General features: G+C 40.2%; 1 protein-coding gene across 3 annotated transcripts in view; it reads left to right on the forward strand.

Annotated features, from left to right (window-relative positions):
• The window catches only part of SETD2 (SET domain containing 2, histone lysine methyltransferase), a 1,034,666-nt gene that overhangs the window by 71,383 nt on the left and 946,678 nt on the right, over nucleotides 1–16,605 (forward strand). For 2 of the 3 annotated variants that reach the window (XM_085628742.1, XM_085628741.1), the window contains one exon: nucleotides 16,322–16,337. Coding sequence is in view for 2 of the 3 variants with exons in the window: in XM_085628741.1 (XP_085484867.1) it covers nucleotides 16,322–16,337 (16 nt within the window). In the remaining variant the exon portion in view is untranslated. Of the gene's footprint in view, nucleotides 1–16,300; nucleotides 16,338–16,605 lie in introns of all 3 variants that reach the window. The other variant, XM_085628740.1, reaches the window with a different exon arrangement.

The raw sequence follows: 16,605 nt of genomic DNA on the forward strand, positions 1-16,605 counted from the left end.
TCCAGGGATGGTATTGCTTTGGTAATGATAATGATTATTTATTTGGTTCAATTCATTAAAATTGTTACAAAAGAAGAATTTATTCCAAAACGCCTCAATTTACATTCATGTGCACACTGTTCTTGTTAAAATAGTGGAGCCTGGTATTGAATATAGTAATAAAATGTTACCAGGGTTTTAAAAATGACACACACAACATTACATACATACATTAAACAGGTCTTAAAATGGTTACTGATTTTCTCTTTTCGTTTATGTGGCACAGTGTCTTCTTGTTTGCATCCCTTAGGGTGTAGATAATCAGGGTCAGTACCCCAAAAGGGCAGCTTGCTACACGATTTAACCTTGAAAGTGATCTTGGAAAGTCTGTTAACTAGAGTGGAGCCTCATCAAAGAGGGTACACTGTGGTTTAATAAGAAGTGCAGCATTTTTATGCAGCGGCTGGGCAACTTTGATGTTCATTTGTTCTTCCCTGCAATTTCTCCGGCCTGGTAGTTTGTGTGTTACTTCCCAATTTTATAGACGTTAACCTGTTAGAAGTCTTTGGGTTACGACAGTATATTTCCCAAGTCTTGCGAGCTCTACCGGAGTTTCTGTGGAGAAGAGTAGGTCTTTTACTTCCCTACAGTTGCACACACTGTTAATTAGAAATACTGGTTTTACTAAAGTGTGTTGTGCATTTAGAAGAACCTGGCAAAAACATAGTAAGTGCTCCAAGGATTCCGCCCTCGTGTGACATTGTCTACACAAGTGTCACGGGGACCACCCGGACTCCGTACTGGAAGGAGGAGAATGGTGGTCCCCTCCTGAACTGACCAGTGACTTGTTTTGTGTCCCTCAGGACGACCCGTGGCCAGCCGAGACGTCAGACGTCACTAGCACGGAACACTGTGCCTTTAATTGGGACGTCTTCCAGGATAGCCCCGCCCTCTACTCCACCGTAGACGGCCAGTCGCCAATAAGAACCCGCGAGAAGAAGACAGTGGCGTGTGACGACACCGGAGGACGGAAGGAGACAGAGCACGACGGTGAACCGGAGGAAGAAGACGGGACAGAGCGAAGCGAAGGACCGAAGAGGAGCAGAGGACGCGAGGAGGAACCGAGGCAGGAGACCGCGGCATTCACGCTCCGCCGAGCCACGCCCCAGGAGGAGGTGCGTGGCTATCCCAGGTACGGGATCGCTTCACGGGTTGGGTCGGGAGGCGGGAGAGGAGAGAGCGCCACTGAACGCCGCCGCTTACCGCCGTACCTAGTACTGCACGTCCTCCCTTTCACTCACCCCCTTCACGACCGTTCGTTGGAGAGCACCTTATCACGAGTCTATTACCCTCACTCCCCTCCCTTATACAGCGTGATAAACAGAACACTCGTTCCTAACAGCCACCTCTCCTTCTTTCTTTCCATTGGCACGGCGAGAGCCCTCCTTACGGGAAACCGGGAGAAGAGAGAAGAGGGACGCTAGCCCACGAGGACCAAGAACAGCGCCCCGACCCTGACATCCTACCACCGAGGGAGAACCCATCGCGAACTTTATTGTGAACCTTCAATAAAACGCCTCACCCCATCCTCCCGTGTTCGTGTCCTCTGTGCGACCCGCTTACAACAAGCTAGCACTAGCTAGTGACTCCCGTCTTCCATTTAGATCTTTAATTGGGAGTACCATGAGTCATGCATAGAGGATGTCCTGAAGCTCTGTCTTCCTTAGGGCACTATTCAGATATGGCTGGATGGAAGTTTTCTTGTATGAATTTTGATATGTGCTTGATGTTAAAATTGGCTTCTATAGTTTTGATAGCTTCCTGCCTTGACATTCATTTTTTTTCCTTCAGCACTGCCTTTAATGTCACAGGCAGAGCCGGTGTGTGCTTCCAATTTTCCCTAGACCGATTGAGTTTTGTGCATGCGTCAGTCAAGTAGTCTGACCAAGGGTACTTTCCAGCTATGGATCGGCCCTTCATTACCTCTTTCATTGTATTTGGTGCCGACGTAAGTGTTCTGTGATAGTACTTGATGAAAGCAGACCTATTTAACGGATTTAGATTTTTCAGTCCGAGTTCCAAACGCACTAAAGAGTTTGAGGTGTATGAGGGTAGTTGAAACATTTGCATGTAGGTGTGACATTGCACCTACTCCATGCCTCCTGCTAAAACAAACACATGGTTGGTAGCTGTTTAGCTGTAATTACCATCTCTATTGCCTCTGTAGAGGGACAATGCAGGCTTGAGTAACATTTGCAGTGTATTAAACTGCCTTCCCCTTATCCTTAATGTGGGTTATGTGTAATTTGGCTTTCCGTTAGTTGCAACCTATACACCCAGGTAGTTGTACCGAAGGGCGGTCTGTATTGTCAATTTTCCTAATCTCCATTGATGCTTGTTCTATTGGTATATCGCCCAGGTATGATGACCTTTGTCTTGGAACAGGTCACCACCAGTTTGTTCTTTCTGCATTTCCACCTTGGTGTGATCAATTAGGATCATATCATCCGTGTATTGCATTAGATATAGGCGCGTCTGGCATTCTAGGAAGAAGCAGAATTGCTTCTAAGGATTGACCAAGATTGGCGGCATACAAGTTGAAAAGCACAGGTGCGAGGAAGCAGACATGTATCTAAGCCTTGATCAGTGTAAACTTTTCTGGTGGCTGTATTATGTGTAAGCTTGATTCTCGCCCAGAGTTGGGGATTAAATCGCGATCATTGCATGATGCAATCAGTTTGGTATTCCACATCTATATAATTTGTTCCAGAGTATATGCCTGTCCACACTACTGAATCCAGTGGTGTAATCAACAAAGCATGCAAAGAGAGGGGGATTTTTAGGATGGTTTGCTTGCTCCACCAGGTATGCTAGCGCCACAATATTATCGATGGTGAAGGCCCCTTTTCCTGAACCTGGATTGCTAAAATGGCTAGAATATCTATTCTAATGTAAGGAATCTGCGGCTAGAAGTCTCTTATCAGATGAACAAGTTACTTGCCTTTGGTAACTCCTTATCTGGTAGGGACTCTATTTAGCCACAAATTCCTTAACGATCCACCCTGCTCTGCAAATGGATTTCTACGGACAGGGAGGGATGTTTTCCCACACCAGTGGTCAGTGTTCTTTGTGGTTAGCATGCTGGGGTGGCGCCTATATAGGCACAGCGCACATTACTTCTGATGCAGACTATGCCAAACGACGCCGCCAACCGGCGCAGGGGTACTGCTTGCGTAAAGATATCCGGGAACAGTCTGACGCTTGGGGATAATTCTAAGGTAAGGAATCTGCAGCTAGATAGTCTCTACCGGATAAGCAGTTACCAAAGGTAAGTAACTTGTTTGTTAAGGTATAACTCCATAACAGTTATTTCTGCAAAAATTTGCATGGAGCACATTTTGTTGTACATCTATTCCACTGTCGTGAGGTTAAGCGCTCTTCAGCTACACTTAAGTAGTTTAGCTTAACAAATGATCAGAGGATTCTGCTATTATGTCATTATTTTTCGTTTCTATTACGGAGGAGTCAGGCCGGGCTATTATGCAAGCGCTGATTCTCACTTTTAACGTCTGGCTCTTTTGCTTTTTTTTGCAGTTTAATATAGTGCAAACTCGACCTGCAGGTACTGGAGCACTTCACAAGAGCACCAGTTACATTACAGAAGGTCACATTCTTTTATTTTTTTTTAAGATGGACAGATTAGGTGATTTGACCAAAATCACAAGAATGTTGAGCCGACGCAGAGACTCAAACTTGGCATCCGTTTCCAAGTCAGTACCTCTGGCCAGAATGCTACATCCTCTGTGATTCGTTTTCCTGTTTGATAAATCTGCTATTTCGATGGCTGACCATGCCTGGAATATTAAGAGCAGGCCCTGAAAATGGTGTGTGTTTCCAGCAGTAAGGACAGTTAATGTTTTTAGTGGTAGTCCTGCTTTGCAACATGACAAAGTAAAGAAAATAAAAGTTCAATGACTCATTCAGTGGTGGCTGCATCATAGAACTTTGTTTTTCCTTTTGCTTTCAAAATGGCGAAAAAACCCATTGACAAAGCCAATAAATCTCGAATAGGCTAGATCTATTGGTTTTGCCAATACTTGTTTTGCGTACACACAGCTTTAGCTGTCTACTGTCAAGCTTTATTGTGCACAATACCAATACTTAGCATGGGCTTTGGATCACACAGTTGCTTATGATTGTTTGACGTTCTTGTCTCTCAGTTGCTTGCTTCTTATTTAATGGCTCTTCTTCCTTTTCTTTTGTTCCTTCCTCCCCTGGAGTGAAGCTGTTACATTGTGTTTCTGATTGTCTTTCCACGGCTTACATTCAGGGAATTTGCTTTTTTTCTGTTTCTTTCAGAAGTCCATGGCAGTGTAGGTGCTTTCGTGCCCTCCACATGTGCTGCTTTCTACCTTGCACCTCACCTTGCGCTCTAGGTTGCTACACAGCCAGCTCCTCTGTTGCTTCCCTTGCCTATACCGGTCCTGTTCAGCGTATTTTTTCGTACACCCTCAACTTCCTCATTGCTTCCATGACACTCCCTTCTCATTGTTGCTCCCTAGCGTTCGGTGACATTGAGTTTCCCCTCAAGCCACCCACTTCCCTGTTGCCTCTCCACACCCATTTTGTTTTATTTTTATTTTCTTTATCGGAGGGCCCAACAGTGGTCATTTGATCCTCTGTAGTATTGTGCCAGTATGGCGTCCTCCATCTTAGAGCATGTCAGACATAGCATATGTATACGTGATCATCACAATATGGTTAGGCAAGAAAAACAGTGAAAGTCTCTTCCTGAAGTCCCAAAGTCTTTAGAATTATTCTTTTTCTGTTGTTCTGATAAATGGCATAACAAACAGCAAAGTAGCCAGTGTGTTTCGCTCTTATGCCCAAAGCTTCATCAGGGCTGCAGATTTCAAAGAATATCCATAATTTAAAAAATCCAATCAATTAGTAGATTTTTTTTTTTAACATAATAAAAAATAGGTGACCAATCTACTCTAATATGCACAGTCTGCCTATCCGATGTAAAGACATTTAAAATCAGACACAACAGAACCTTAACATATAGCATATCTAATTTGTTCCAGTCAGAAAATTCATGTAGTATCAAAATACAGATCATTATAAAAATCCATTAAATTCACTGACTAATTCCCAACAATTCTTAAGACTGAAAAGACAGTAATGAGGAGAAAAAGGAAGAAAGTATACAAATAACAGCACACCTAAGTTGTTAGTCAGAATATTCATATGGTAACAAAAGAATAAACGATAGAAAAAACCCTTATATATGAATCACAATTCATAACCATTCTTGATGAGCTAAAACAAAATATAAAAAAAATCACTATGTATACACCCTATTCCTCCAACACCTATCCTCATTCCAAACCAATTCTTTAAAACTATAATGACAATACAGGAACCTATATTCACGCTTTTCACCCACCTCCCGAATACATTAAGGCTTATTGAAAACAATAAATTGTACATCTAGTCAGATATACCATGCAAATTAACCATTTACTGGCACATGCATCAAGCTAGGATTTTGCGAGTCCTTAATTGCAAATATTAAAGATTCGCAATTAAGGACTCGCAAAATCCTATGCATGTAGGAATCGCTATAATTGCGATTACTACACATTCCTTATTTGCGACTCACAAATAAGGAATAGCTTCCCATTCATTCCTTCGGGCCTACAGGCCCATAGGAATGAATGGGAAATTGCAAGAGCAATTTGCGAGTACCAATAGGTACTCGCAAATTGCACATGCAATTTCAGGGTGCAAGGGTGTCATAAGGGCACCCTGTTGCACCCCTGAAATTGACCTGTGCACATATGTGTGTGCGCAACATGAAACTTTGAAGAATGCACAAAAGTGCATTTTTCAAAGGTTTTGCAAATTACCATGAAGTTCAACTTCACGGTAATTTGCGCCCCCTATTAGCGAAATCGCTAATTTTATTACTTTAATGCATTGCATTTAAGGAATCTCAATTTGCGATGACTTAAATGCAATCGCAATTTAAGTAAACGCAATTTAGAGATTACTTAAATTTCGGGTTTTTTTCTTTCTTTTTTTTTTTTTCTCCATTTGGGATGATGCATCTGCCTGTTTGCGACCGTTTTTTCTTTTGATGCATGTGCCCGTTAATGTACAATTATTCAAAATACAGTGAATCCTAGAAGTAACATCCATAGATCTTATATTTTCTTTTTCAGTATGTTGTTACGATCAACATTTTGGAATAAGCACCAGGTATTGTTACATATTTGTGCTGCGAAAACAGAAAGATAATATATCTATAATTAACTCCAATACACTTAATATGCATACATTCATATATAATCAAAATGACCATAACTTTCATGGATGAAACCGTATATACAGTTGAGCAGCAGGCATACTTTCCATAAATGATAGACGCTGCTAAAGATGCCAACCTACCACTCTTCATTTGCTTAATTGATTATTCATCCGCATTTGATAACAGTGACAGGAAGAAACTATGGGATAAAATATTCAAAAGAAAAATCCCACTGAGTCTCCTGACTCAGTTGATTCTCCTCCATACCGATATGTGGGTACAAATAAAGTTTGGAACAGGCGACCGTCTATCTAGAAAGATACTAACGACGAAGGGGCTGAAACAAGGCTGTGTTTTGGCCCCGACTTTGTTTAATCTTTTTATGTCAGACCTCTCGCTTGAGCTAGACAAATGCAGCTCCCACACCCCAAAAAAGTTTCAAAGTTACTTAACACCGAAGATCTCGTACTGATCAGTCACACTCCTGTTGGCCTACAATTCTTAATAGATACCATGCACAAGTTCTCTGTCAACAACATTTATGCATAAATCTGGATAAATCTAAAGTGATGGGGCTAAACCAGAAAAAAAATGCACACAGACCACGCCGGCAACTGGGAGGACTCCCATTGGAAACTGTTGAGAAGTACAAGTACCTGGGCGTTATAATGGACGGTAAATGTACATTCTTGCAACAAAAAGAAGCCATAGCAAAAAGAGGTAATGCAACGGCGGTTCCATTAAAAAATATTAAACTCAAAATAACCAGCCCAAGTCTCACGCCTTTGCTACAAGTGATCCAAGTGAAGCTCATCCCTACAATCGCCTATGGGAGTGAGTGCCTACGAGGACGAGATGCAGGCACATTGAACAGCATGGTAACTAAGGCCACGAGGATATTCAGTCTACCTAAATACACTTCGCTGGCACAAATAAGATTAGAATTTGGCTTGTGGTAGCAACAAATAGCACGCAAAGTTGCCTTCGCCAAATGCTGACATAAAATCATGGGAGCTGAATCTGGGTCTCTGAACGCACATATTTGGAATGAACTTAAGTTAAAAAAAGGCAGCGCGGCTGTGACCTATCTGCAAGACTCTATAGACTGCCTGGCCCTACAAGATCTCTGGGAGAGTGCCGAGTCCCATAAAAGCTTCAAAGAAATGGTGAATAAAACAGTAACAATGATGTCCCTAGTGGAGGACTAAGCTGCATTAAAGAAAAGGGTACATGGCTGGTTTATTTTTACAGGGCTTCCCCTCAATCATACTTAGGTGCAGGCTTTACGAAAGCAACAAAGGGAAAATATCTTCGCCTGCGGCTGCGTATCCTACCATCATTGCTCCGTTTGCCCCCATCGAAACAACCATAGATGATAACCAACTGTTTATTATGTGGAGAAACAAAAGAGGGTGTGCTACATTTACAGTGTATATGTTGGAGACTAAACAAGGAATGCAGACTTATATTAAAACCTGCCCTAGCGATCAAGAGGATAAGAACATGCTGGCGGGCAGTGAAAACCCTGCTTCGAAGGTGGGGGTGTCCAGATAGCCTGCCGTCTGGTCCAATTTATGGGTATAGCAGAAAAAATGTTAAACACCAGTACTAAGCTGACAAATTGGGCTCTCACAATAGGCATCTAAGAGTCCGCCACTACTGTTTCAGCACCCAAGAGAGTCTTCTCATTTGCCGCTGATTTTGCACTTTGCCCACTTTAACTCGGAAAATTTGACATTTACTGTTTTACTGATGTAGGTTTTAACTTCATTTTAATTATGGCCTTACAACATGGAGAAATGTGATACTGTTGTTTTACTGTTGCAATGGTTTTAAGTTATCACGTAAATAAAGATATTATTATTGTCCATAAATGCAGGCAAGACATGATCATTAAAATAGCCCATTCCTGATATATCACAATAAAGTAACATGTCAAATCCATTTAGTAACATAGATCTATTCATGCCACAGACCATAGTTTCTCTATATTTCAAGCTGACATGCACCCTCAACCAAAAACAAGTATCATCCAATTTATAAATGCATTCTTGCCATTACCCACCAATACTCTTCATATTATGCTGACATGCAAATCCAAACATCGGTGAATTTCCCATAATTGATATGTACCATTATCTTAACTTCATGTACTGAGGTCATAGCTAGAAAGACACACAATCCACACATCAGTAAGTGTGCCCATATTTTGACATATACCCTGCTCTTAACTTAATGTGCTTTGCTTGTAGCAAGAGAGACACAAGCAATACAGTAAAATCTCAGTTCCCAAATCAGAATCAAAATAAGCTTTATTAGATTTCAGGCAGATAAAATCACAAAAGCAGACATAAACAGATAAAAAGAAAACCAATTAAACATTATTCGCTCCAAAATACAAAGATTCCATGTATTCTATAAGTTCGTCCATGTAAAAGAAGAGGAGAAGTGGTCATAATATAAGTTATATAATACAGACAAAACGCTCCCTCACATTTTAAGGACAACAACATAAATGTCTGGACCAATTATTCATTTCAGGATAACTAATTAATCGATGGAAAATCCCAAATCTAAAACGAGTTAAAACCTATCTTTCATAGCCACTTAAACTACATATAAGGTATGTTTGTGTATCAATTGTTAAAAAATCGATTGATACTGTACTACTGTTTGTTTATTTATTTCCAAACCAAATCTAATTTTCTCCAAGTGGCTCATACATATTGTTTTAAACTCCTTCCTAGAGATGGCGTTCGTTGTCTCTGGACAATTCTAATAATCTGGATGCCCAAGATCTCCCACACTTTTTTTATATGTACTTCAGCCAAGTGATCTTGGTAGCAAGATCTAGCTTGAGTCCTTAATTATTTTTTTGATTCAGAGCTGTGCTACTGGAAGTCCATATTCTAAGCCAGAGTAACACTGGTTGGGCTTTAATAACGTCTGCAATATATGGAATGCCCAGCTTGCTATGGCAATTAAAAACAGGAGAACTAGCAGGTACAGCTAAAATAAACCTTAAAGCATAGTCAATGTGCTGAATGGGGGATGAATCATAAAAGCCCCACACACCCGCCCCAGAGGTGGCAATGCTAACGCATTTTTCCTGATCAATCTTAAGGAGGCGTTTTTACCCAACTGTTTAGCAAAATAGACCACAGCAGCAGTTGACTTCATAAAAAGAAGGCTCCTATTTTTCACAGCCTTACTCCAAGAACCAGTACGGTCAAATTAAATACCTACATACGTGAACATATTAGTGGATTCTACCCTACTTTCCCCAAGTGGTAAACTCCTGCATTTCTGTCTCCCTTTACCACAAGTCATAACATATATGTTTTTTTGCGTTCAGTTTTAAACCCAAGTCGTCCATAAAAGTAGTATAAGAGGCGAGGGCATTTTGTAAGCCCAACTGAGTACGGGCCATCAGCACTGCGTCGTCTGCGTAGAGTAGGGAGACTATGGGGCATTTGTTAATATACGGTGGATTCCTCGCCTTTTCCACCAGCACTTGTTCCAAGGTGTTTGTGTGAAGAGTAAGCAAAAATTGCGCCGGGACACTGCCCTGTCTGACCTCCCCCCCCCCCCCCCCCCTCTACTTTAAACGAAGCAGTGCATTCCCCTTTGGTTCCATATCGAACCTTGGCAGTCGCCCCACTATACAATTAGTCACAAAAACTGAGCCAGAAGTGGGTCGACCTTTAAATCCACCAAAATGTTCCATAGTTTGCTGTGTATAACAGTCAGAAGCGGCTGTAAGGTCTACAAATGCCAAATAAATGTTCCCTACTTTAGCCTGAGTATACTTCCCTATTAAAATACTAGGGTTAAGAACCTGCTCCGTAGTCCCCAACCCCTGCCTAAAACCATATTGTACACCAGTTAAAATATTAATTTCCTCTGCCCAGGTTTGTAGCCGATCTAGAACAATCCGTCCTGCAACCTTCATCAAAGATTCCAGTAAAGATATCGGACGGTAGCAGGCAGGATTCTCCCGATCTCCTTTTTTAAAAATCGGTACAATTATTCACTCTGACTAAGTGTTAATAAAACCTTTCATACAGCATGCTGGAAGAACCTGTGTTATCAGCGGGGTCCAGAGTGGAAGTTTTGATTTACACAAATCTATTGCCACCCTGTTTGGGCCGGGGGCCTTCCCACTCTTACAAGCATTTATCGCCCCGATGACCTTGTGTGTAAATTGGAGATCAATATATGAGAAACCATGGGGACTCCCCAATCCCCCCCCCCCCTCTCCTGCTGACTTGTGGCCCTTTCAGTATCTTCCTGTAAATTGTAGACACTTGAGAAAAAATCAACCCATTTCTTCTCATCTATTGCAACCTCTATCGATTGGTTAATAGTCCTGCTAAAAAACGATGCGTTTACTGCCCGCCAAAAAGATGCACTGTTTTTACGCAGAGAGGCTTCATAAAGAGTATCCCATGCGTTCTCTTTTACCTGCTTCCTTCGTAATCTTCGAGCTTGGCTATATATCTTCCTGCACTCTCTAATTTCATCCTTGTCTCTCTTCGATTTATGTAAAGCTGTCTTTAACTTTGTGTATGCTTTAGTGCAGTTTGCATCGAACCATCCCTGGCTACGAGTATATGTACCCTTGCTTTCCACCCTAAGCATGTTTTGAATAACTGAAGTTATTTGAGAAAATGCTATTAATATACATTCATATGGGGTGGTTTCCTCCAAGCACATTAAAATTGGGTTATAGGCCTTAGTTACAATTTGTTTAATTAACTCAACTGAGTCACAATTAGACCATCGCAGGGTGTATCCATTTAGCTTTCCCAGCGATATATTCTGGGTCCAAACTATTTGATTGTTAAATTGTCGCTCTAACATCGTTGGAAGTGTAATACTGATGCTTAATGGCAAATGGTCGCTCATGACATTTTTATTTAATTTGAGATATAATTAGCATAACAATTAGGGCCTATTATAAAATCTATTGTTTATTCTAGTCCCCTGCCAATAAGTGTGCTCAAAATCCACTCTAGGGGAACACAAACAATTGGCAAAACCAAGGTCATGTGAAAATAAAATCTCATTTAATAAATCCCCCCCTATCAGAGTTCACAAAATGTAACAGGGGTCATCATCTTCCATTGTTAGGCTGCATTTGCCAAGCTCACCTAGCGGACATAAGCCAATATTAAAATCCCCTCCCCTGGTTTCCTTTAATTTACACAAATCATTATTAAGCATCTTCAAAATAACCCCCAATTGTTCCTTTGGTACATTGTTGTAAAAGTTAATTAAGACCAAAATACATTTACAATCTGTGTGAATCAAAACTATTTGGGAATAGATTTCAGATTTTGGCATTTCAATCTTTAATGCCCCAATCAGATTTGAAACATAAATGCAAATTCCTCCCTTTGGTCTTCCGTATATTGAGTGGACTGCTGGGGTATGATACGTCTTAAATCCGTTCATGTGGATTTCATCCACAGCCCATGTTTCCTGTAAACACAGCATGTTAAATTTCTTAATAAAATCCACCCAGAGAGAGCTATTCAATTTGTTACGCAGGCCTGCGGCATTCCAGAAAAGAGCGCTGAAACTAACACTCTTTGGCGATTTAAACCTGAAACAACAAATTCGGTCTGGCCTGAAGGTTCAGACATGAACTGCCCCTCCCTGCTTCTATTCTTGACCTTACCCAGTTTCAGTGCATCACTAGTTATACAACTCCACCCCAGATACTGATAATCGGTTAAATGGATTACCCTCTGTTCAATTGACTGTAGATTGTGCTGCTTGGTCGGGCTGGGGTCACAGGTGGTCTGCGTGTCTGGTCCCGTTCTTAACACACTCTAGTTTAGTTGGGTTGATAGTCAGTCATTATCGTCCTGTGATTGAAGGGGCACAAATCTATTTGAAACCTCAAGATTATAAATTGGGTAATCAGGAGCCTCTCTAGATAAAGTTTCAATTTTCCCTTATACTTTGCTTAGGTTGGTAGAAAAAGCCCTATGGAAGGACATTAATAATAGTATGGGAGATATTTTTATCCCAGGCTCTGCATAGGATTTCCCTTACCACAGACGGAGTTCCGATAAAGTAAAGGACAACACAGTCTCCTTGGAAAATATTCTGGCTGTTTCCCACCCAGCCAATTCTCCTCACCATCTTGAATTCCTTAAACATAACACTGGTCAATCCAGTTCTACTTTTTAAACAATTTATAGCTTTATTCCGCAACGTAACCCAAGATTTATTTTCCCCTTGACAAAGAGCCGGTACATTGGCCAGAATAATGGTGAACAGTGTTGCAGCAGGGGGTATATTTAAGTTCTATGAACTATTTATATTTTCCATATGAGAGAAAGGTGTCGGGGGAACTCTTGATGGTAAATCACACACTTGTCTCTCATCCGTGTGTTTTCCAGTCCCTCCTATATCCTTATTAATAACCGCCTGACCCTGAATGATGAACTTTTATGCAGGTTTGCTAAACTTTTTAAATGGGGCCCAGACCCCTTACCCTTGTTCCTTTCATCAATGTTTGCCATAGATGCAGATAATGTATCCTTTTTTTTTTAAAACAAAGTTTCCATAATAGAAACTCATTGCGTCGTTGTACATGTAATTTGACTGCAGTGCATTCGTTATTCATTATTAAGTATTACAATCCTTGCACTGATTGGACATTTATCCTGCCAGATAGTGCATCCTTTATGCTTGCATTAGGGAGTTTGGGGGGGGACCACTTATTAAATACCAAATCAAAGTATATTCCCCCAGCACCTATCCGTGTTTGGCCTTAATGAAGTACTGACAAACCAGGTTCTGTCGGCTAAGCAGTGGCACCATGTCATTTAACCCATCACGACACATTTGCAAATAGACCATAACTTTGTGTGAGACTATTCCTCAATGCGGCCTCCATCTTAGAAGCAGTTTCCATAAGAGCATACTAAACTTTCATTTATACAACTACGTTTACGTCTTTAATATTAATGATAATAAATTGTCACATAAAATAACATACATAAACACTCAAACCAATTAATTATATTACATGTGTCAGCAAAGTTCAGTACGAAGTTCGAAGGAAAAAATTGCTTTATGCAATACAAAAACCACATTTCAAACAAACCTCCTGATACACGCCATCTTGGAACATGTTTAGTAAACATAGACAATGCATTTATATATCACATATTGTCACATCTATTAAGACAAGATCTATATCAGATGCAGGGCCAGATAGTGTGCCATTTTAGCAAATGGAGATTGTATAAATAACTCCATTGGAACAATGAGCCTAATGCCCACTATATAAAAAAAAAAATCCAAAGACCACCCAAGTAAGATCCATCTTAGTGAATGTCTGAAAGCCTTCACGTCCAGCAGTTTATTCTGCCAAATTTTAAACAATCAGTATCAAATAATTGTTTAGATCAACTGAACAAACACATGAGGAATCAAACTAAAGATCACTATACCATCAATCATCTGGTTACACAGTGTGCTCAATTCAGACTTGAAACCCAGACCAAAGATAACTTTACAAAAGTCATTACCATTATTAAAGCACGTGACAGGTTAGTACATAACCACATATTTATAGTAACCAGTCACATTGTTTTAAATGATACCATAATCTGTCTCCATAAAATTGTATACTAATAACAAGCATTTGCATTGCAATCGGTCTCGCCTTTGGGAACTTATATATATTTAGCTATGCAGCACATTAGCCTGGGTGCTGAAACTTTTACTGTTTTTTAACAAACTGCATGACACGCCAGGTATGGGAACACATAGAGAGAAATATTGCCTTTCAGTGGCAAATGGTATAGTCCAAAGCTGTGTTTTTAATATAAAATCAGGGCCTTCGGTGGTAATATCACTGAAAATACAAGATTTGAAAAATTGTCTACGGGTGCAGCGTGGAAGACTATTTCTATGGACTGGAATCTAGAGAATGCTAAAGTGATTCTGGTATTTTACTGACCTCTGCTGGTCGTTTTCTATCAACAAAGTTAAATAGAGGCAGTTGCCAGAAAAATAAAAAAAGAAAGTCCCTCAGCAGAAAGCAATTCTGGTACTTTACTGACTTCTGCTGGTTGTGTTCTATCAAGACAGTTGAATAGAGGCAGTTGAACAGAATGGTCCCTAAGCGGAAGCAGACAAGTCCTAGGGCTTATCTCCAGAGCCCACAAAGTACATACACATAGAAGTATATAATAAGTTTATACTAAAGTATATACAAAAGGTCTCGCATGCTCGACTTAAAAATGAAGGCCGTACTCTTTATTATTTCCAAAATTCAGCCACTATGTTTGAACATTATGTACATTATGGTACAAATTAACACTTAAACTTGCATCCTATTAAATGATAAACTAGATTGACCTCATTTAAATGTACGTCTTTCTATAGCCAACTCAAAATCCCAAAGGTACCAATCCAAAGGTCACAGTATTGTCAACAAACAAAAACCTATAGTATGTACAGACTAGAAATCCTCCATTTGCTCCCCAATTATTCTAAAAAGCAATGGAACTCTTGGTCCAAATTTAAACCCAACTCCACTGCACATAGTTTTACAGATCCATCAGTCTGCCGGTCTTAAACTAAGGCATCTGTCACCAAGTCTGGAGTCTCTTTTGATCACTTCAATGCCATGAAAGTTAAATGGGTATCCAAACTTGACAAAAACCAAAGCACAGGTGCACCACTCAAAAAGAACTTTTATCAAGGAAGATCATTTTAACGTCCATATTGAAGAGAGTTCTTGAATTTATTCTTTTTTCTTTCTCTTTTATTGTTTCTTTTTCATTTTACGTTGCTGAAATACAGCGTTCAACACACAGAACAGCCGACGCGTCGTCCCCTTGAGGGACTTCCACAGGGCAATAGATATAGGTGGAGTCAGACTCTCTCCATGCAGTATATTTTGATTCTGGGATTCCCTTGAAGGAATCTTATCCCCATCCAATAAAAAATTGTATTAGGTTGTAGCGCCGTTTGATTAGAGATAGCGATCACTCAATAAATACATAGTGCAAGTCCCACTTTGATAATGTCCAGCTCTGCCACTGTATATGTTAAGCAGGTTAGAAGTAAATCCCTCGCAGAGTATTCTAAAATCAATCTGGACCAGACAGACGTCCATAACGAGCACCGTAATAATTATAACCCAATAAAGTAAGTAAGCAACAACCACAGTAAGGATGTAATAGTAACCAAGAGTTCAATGGGACGTATCTTCAGCACGGACGGGCAAGAAACCTCGGTCATGCCCGCGTCTTGTTTAAATAGCGCCGGGAAGATCCAAACTTGCTGTGAGTAAAAGTGTGTGAAGCTAAGGGATATGTCATGTCCTTATTCATGCACGTACTCTGATGTTCTAAAATAAATACACACATCTGCGTTACAGTGCTGTTAACATACATATTCTCACAGGCACAGAAAAGTACATACACCATATATTTACTCTGACAATTAATTGCCTGATCATAATTACTGGCTGTTGCAGCTGAACCTGATTTTTCTGTTGATACCTAGCCAACATACTTTGCAACCCCCACATGTGAAGATACTACAAGGTTGGACCAACCAATTCTCATTATGTGTTTTCTGTGTTCACTTATAACTAGGACTGACTGTATCTGTGATAATGCAGGGGGCAGACAGTTTTTCTTTCCCCAACATTGGCAAACCCATATTAACTCATTTCTAATGCGGGCCTTATTGGCTTTATCGATGTACTTCATTGTGCTTGTAAAATGGTTTTTTCGCCGGACAGCAACAATAAGTCTGTTGTACTGGCCCCTCATTTTTCTTAGGTTAATTTTCCAATAACATGTATGCAAAAATTCCTATAATATTCTAAGAGCTGTCTTGGTCAAATTTTGTGTGTTTGAAGAATCCCAATGAACCTTTTCCCTTTAACAAATCATTGTTTGTACAGAAAGATGTGTATTTTCTTTTTAATGATGCTTACTCTTTTATCCTTTGTTTTCCCCCTTACATGCTTTCCCCACTGGATGACAGTAACGATGAAAGTGAGGTATGTTATGTTATTCATTTTTTATGTTTTTTGGGGGATGGTAGGCAGAAATTGTCTGAACAGCAAATGTGTGGGCAAAATCAACTTGTTCATTGGTTGTTGCAATGACATATCCTTGCATATAAAAGATAATTGTGAATATGATGTTAAACCCATCCCCCCCTCCAATATGTCCAGATAAAACTCTGCCAACTTTCACTAAAGTATAAGAGGCCCTGTCCATGACCTTTGTTTTCAAGAGAATCTCATAAGATATAGTTACGTACAA

Source organism: Triturus cristatus, chromosome 10 (genome assembly GCF_964204655.1).
Source record: "Triturus cristatus chromosome 10, aTriCri1.1, whole genome shotgun sequence".
Taxonomy (NCBI): domain Eukaryota; kingdom Metazoa; phylum Chordata; class Amphibia; order Caudata; family Salamandridae; genus Triturus; species Triturus cristatus.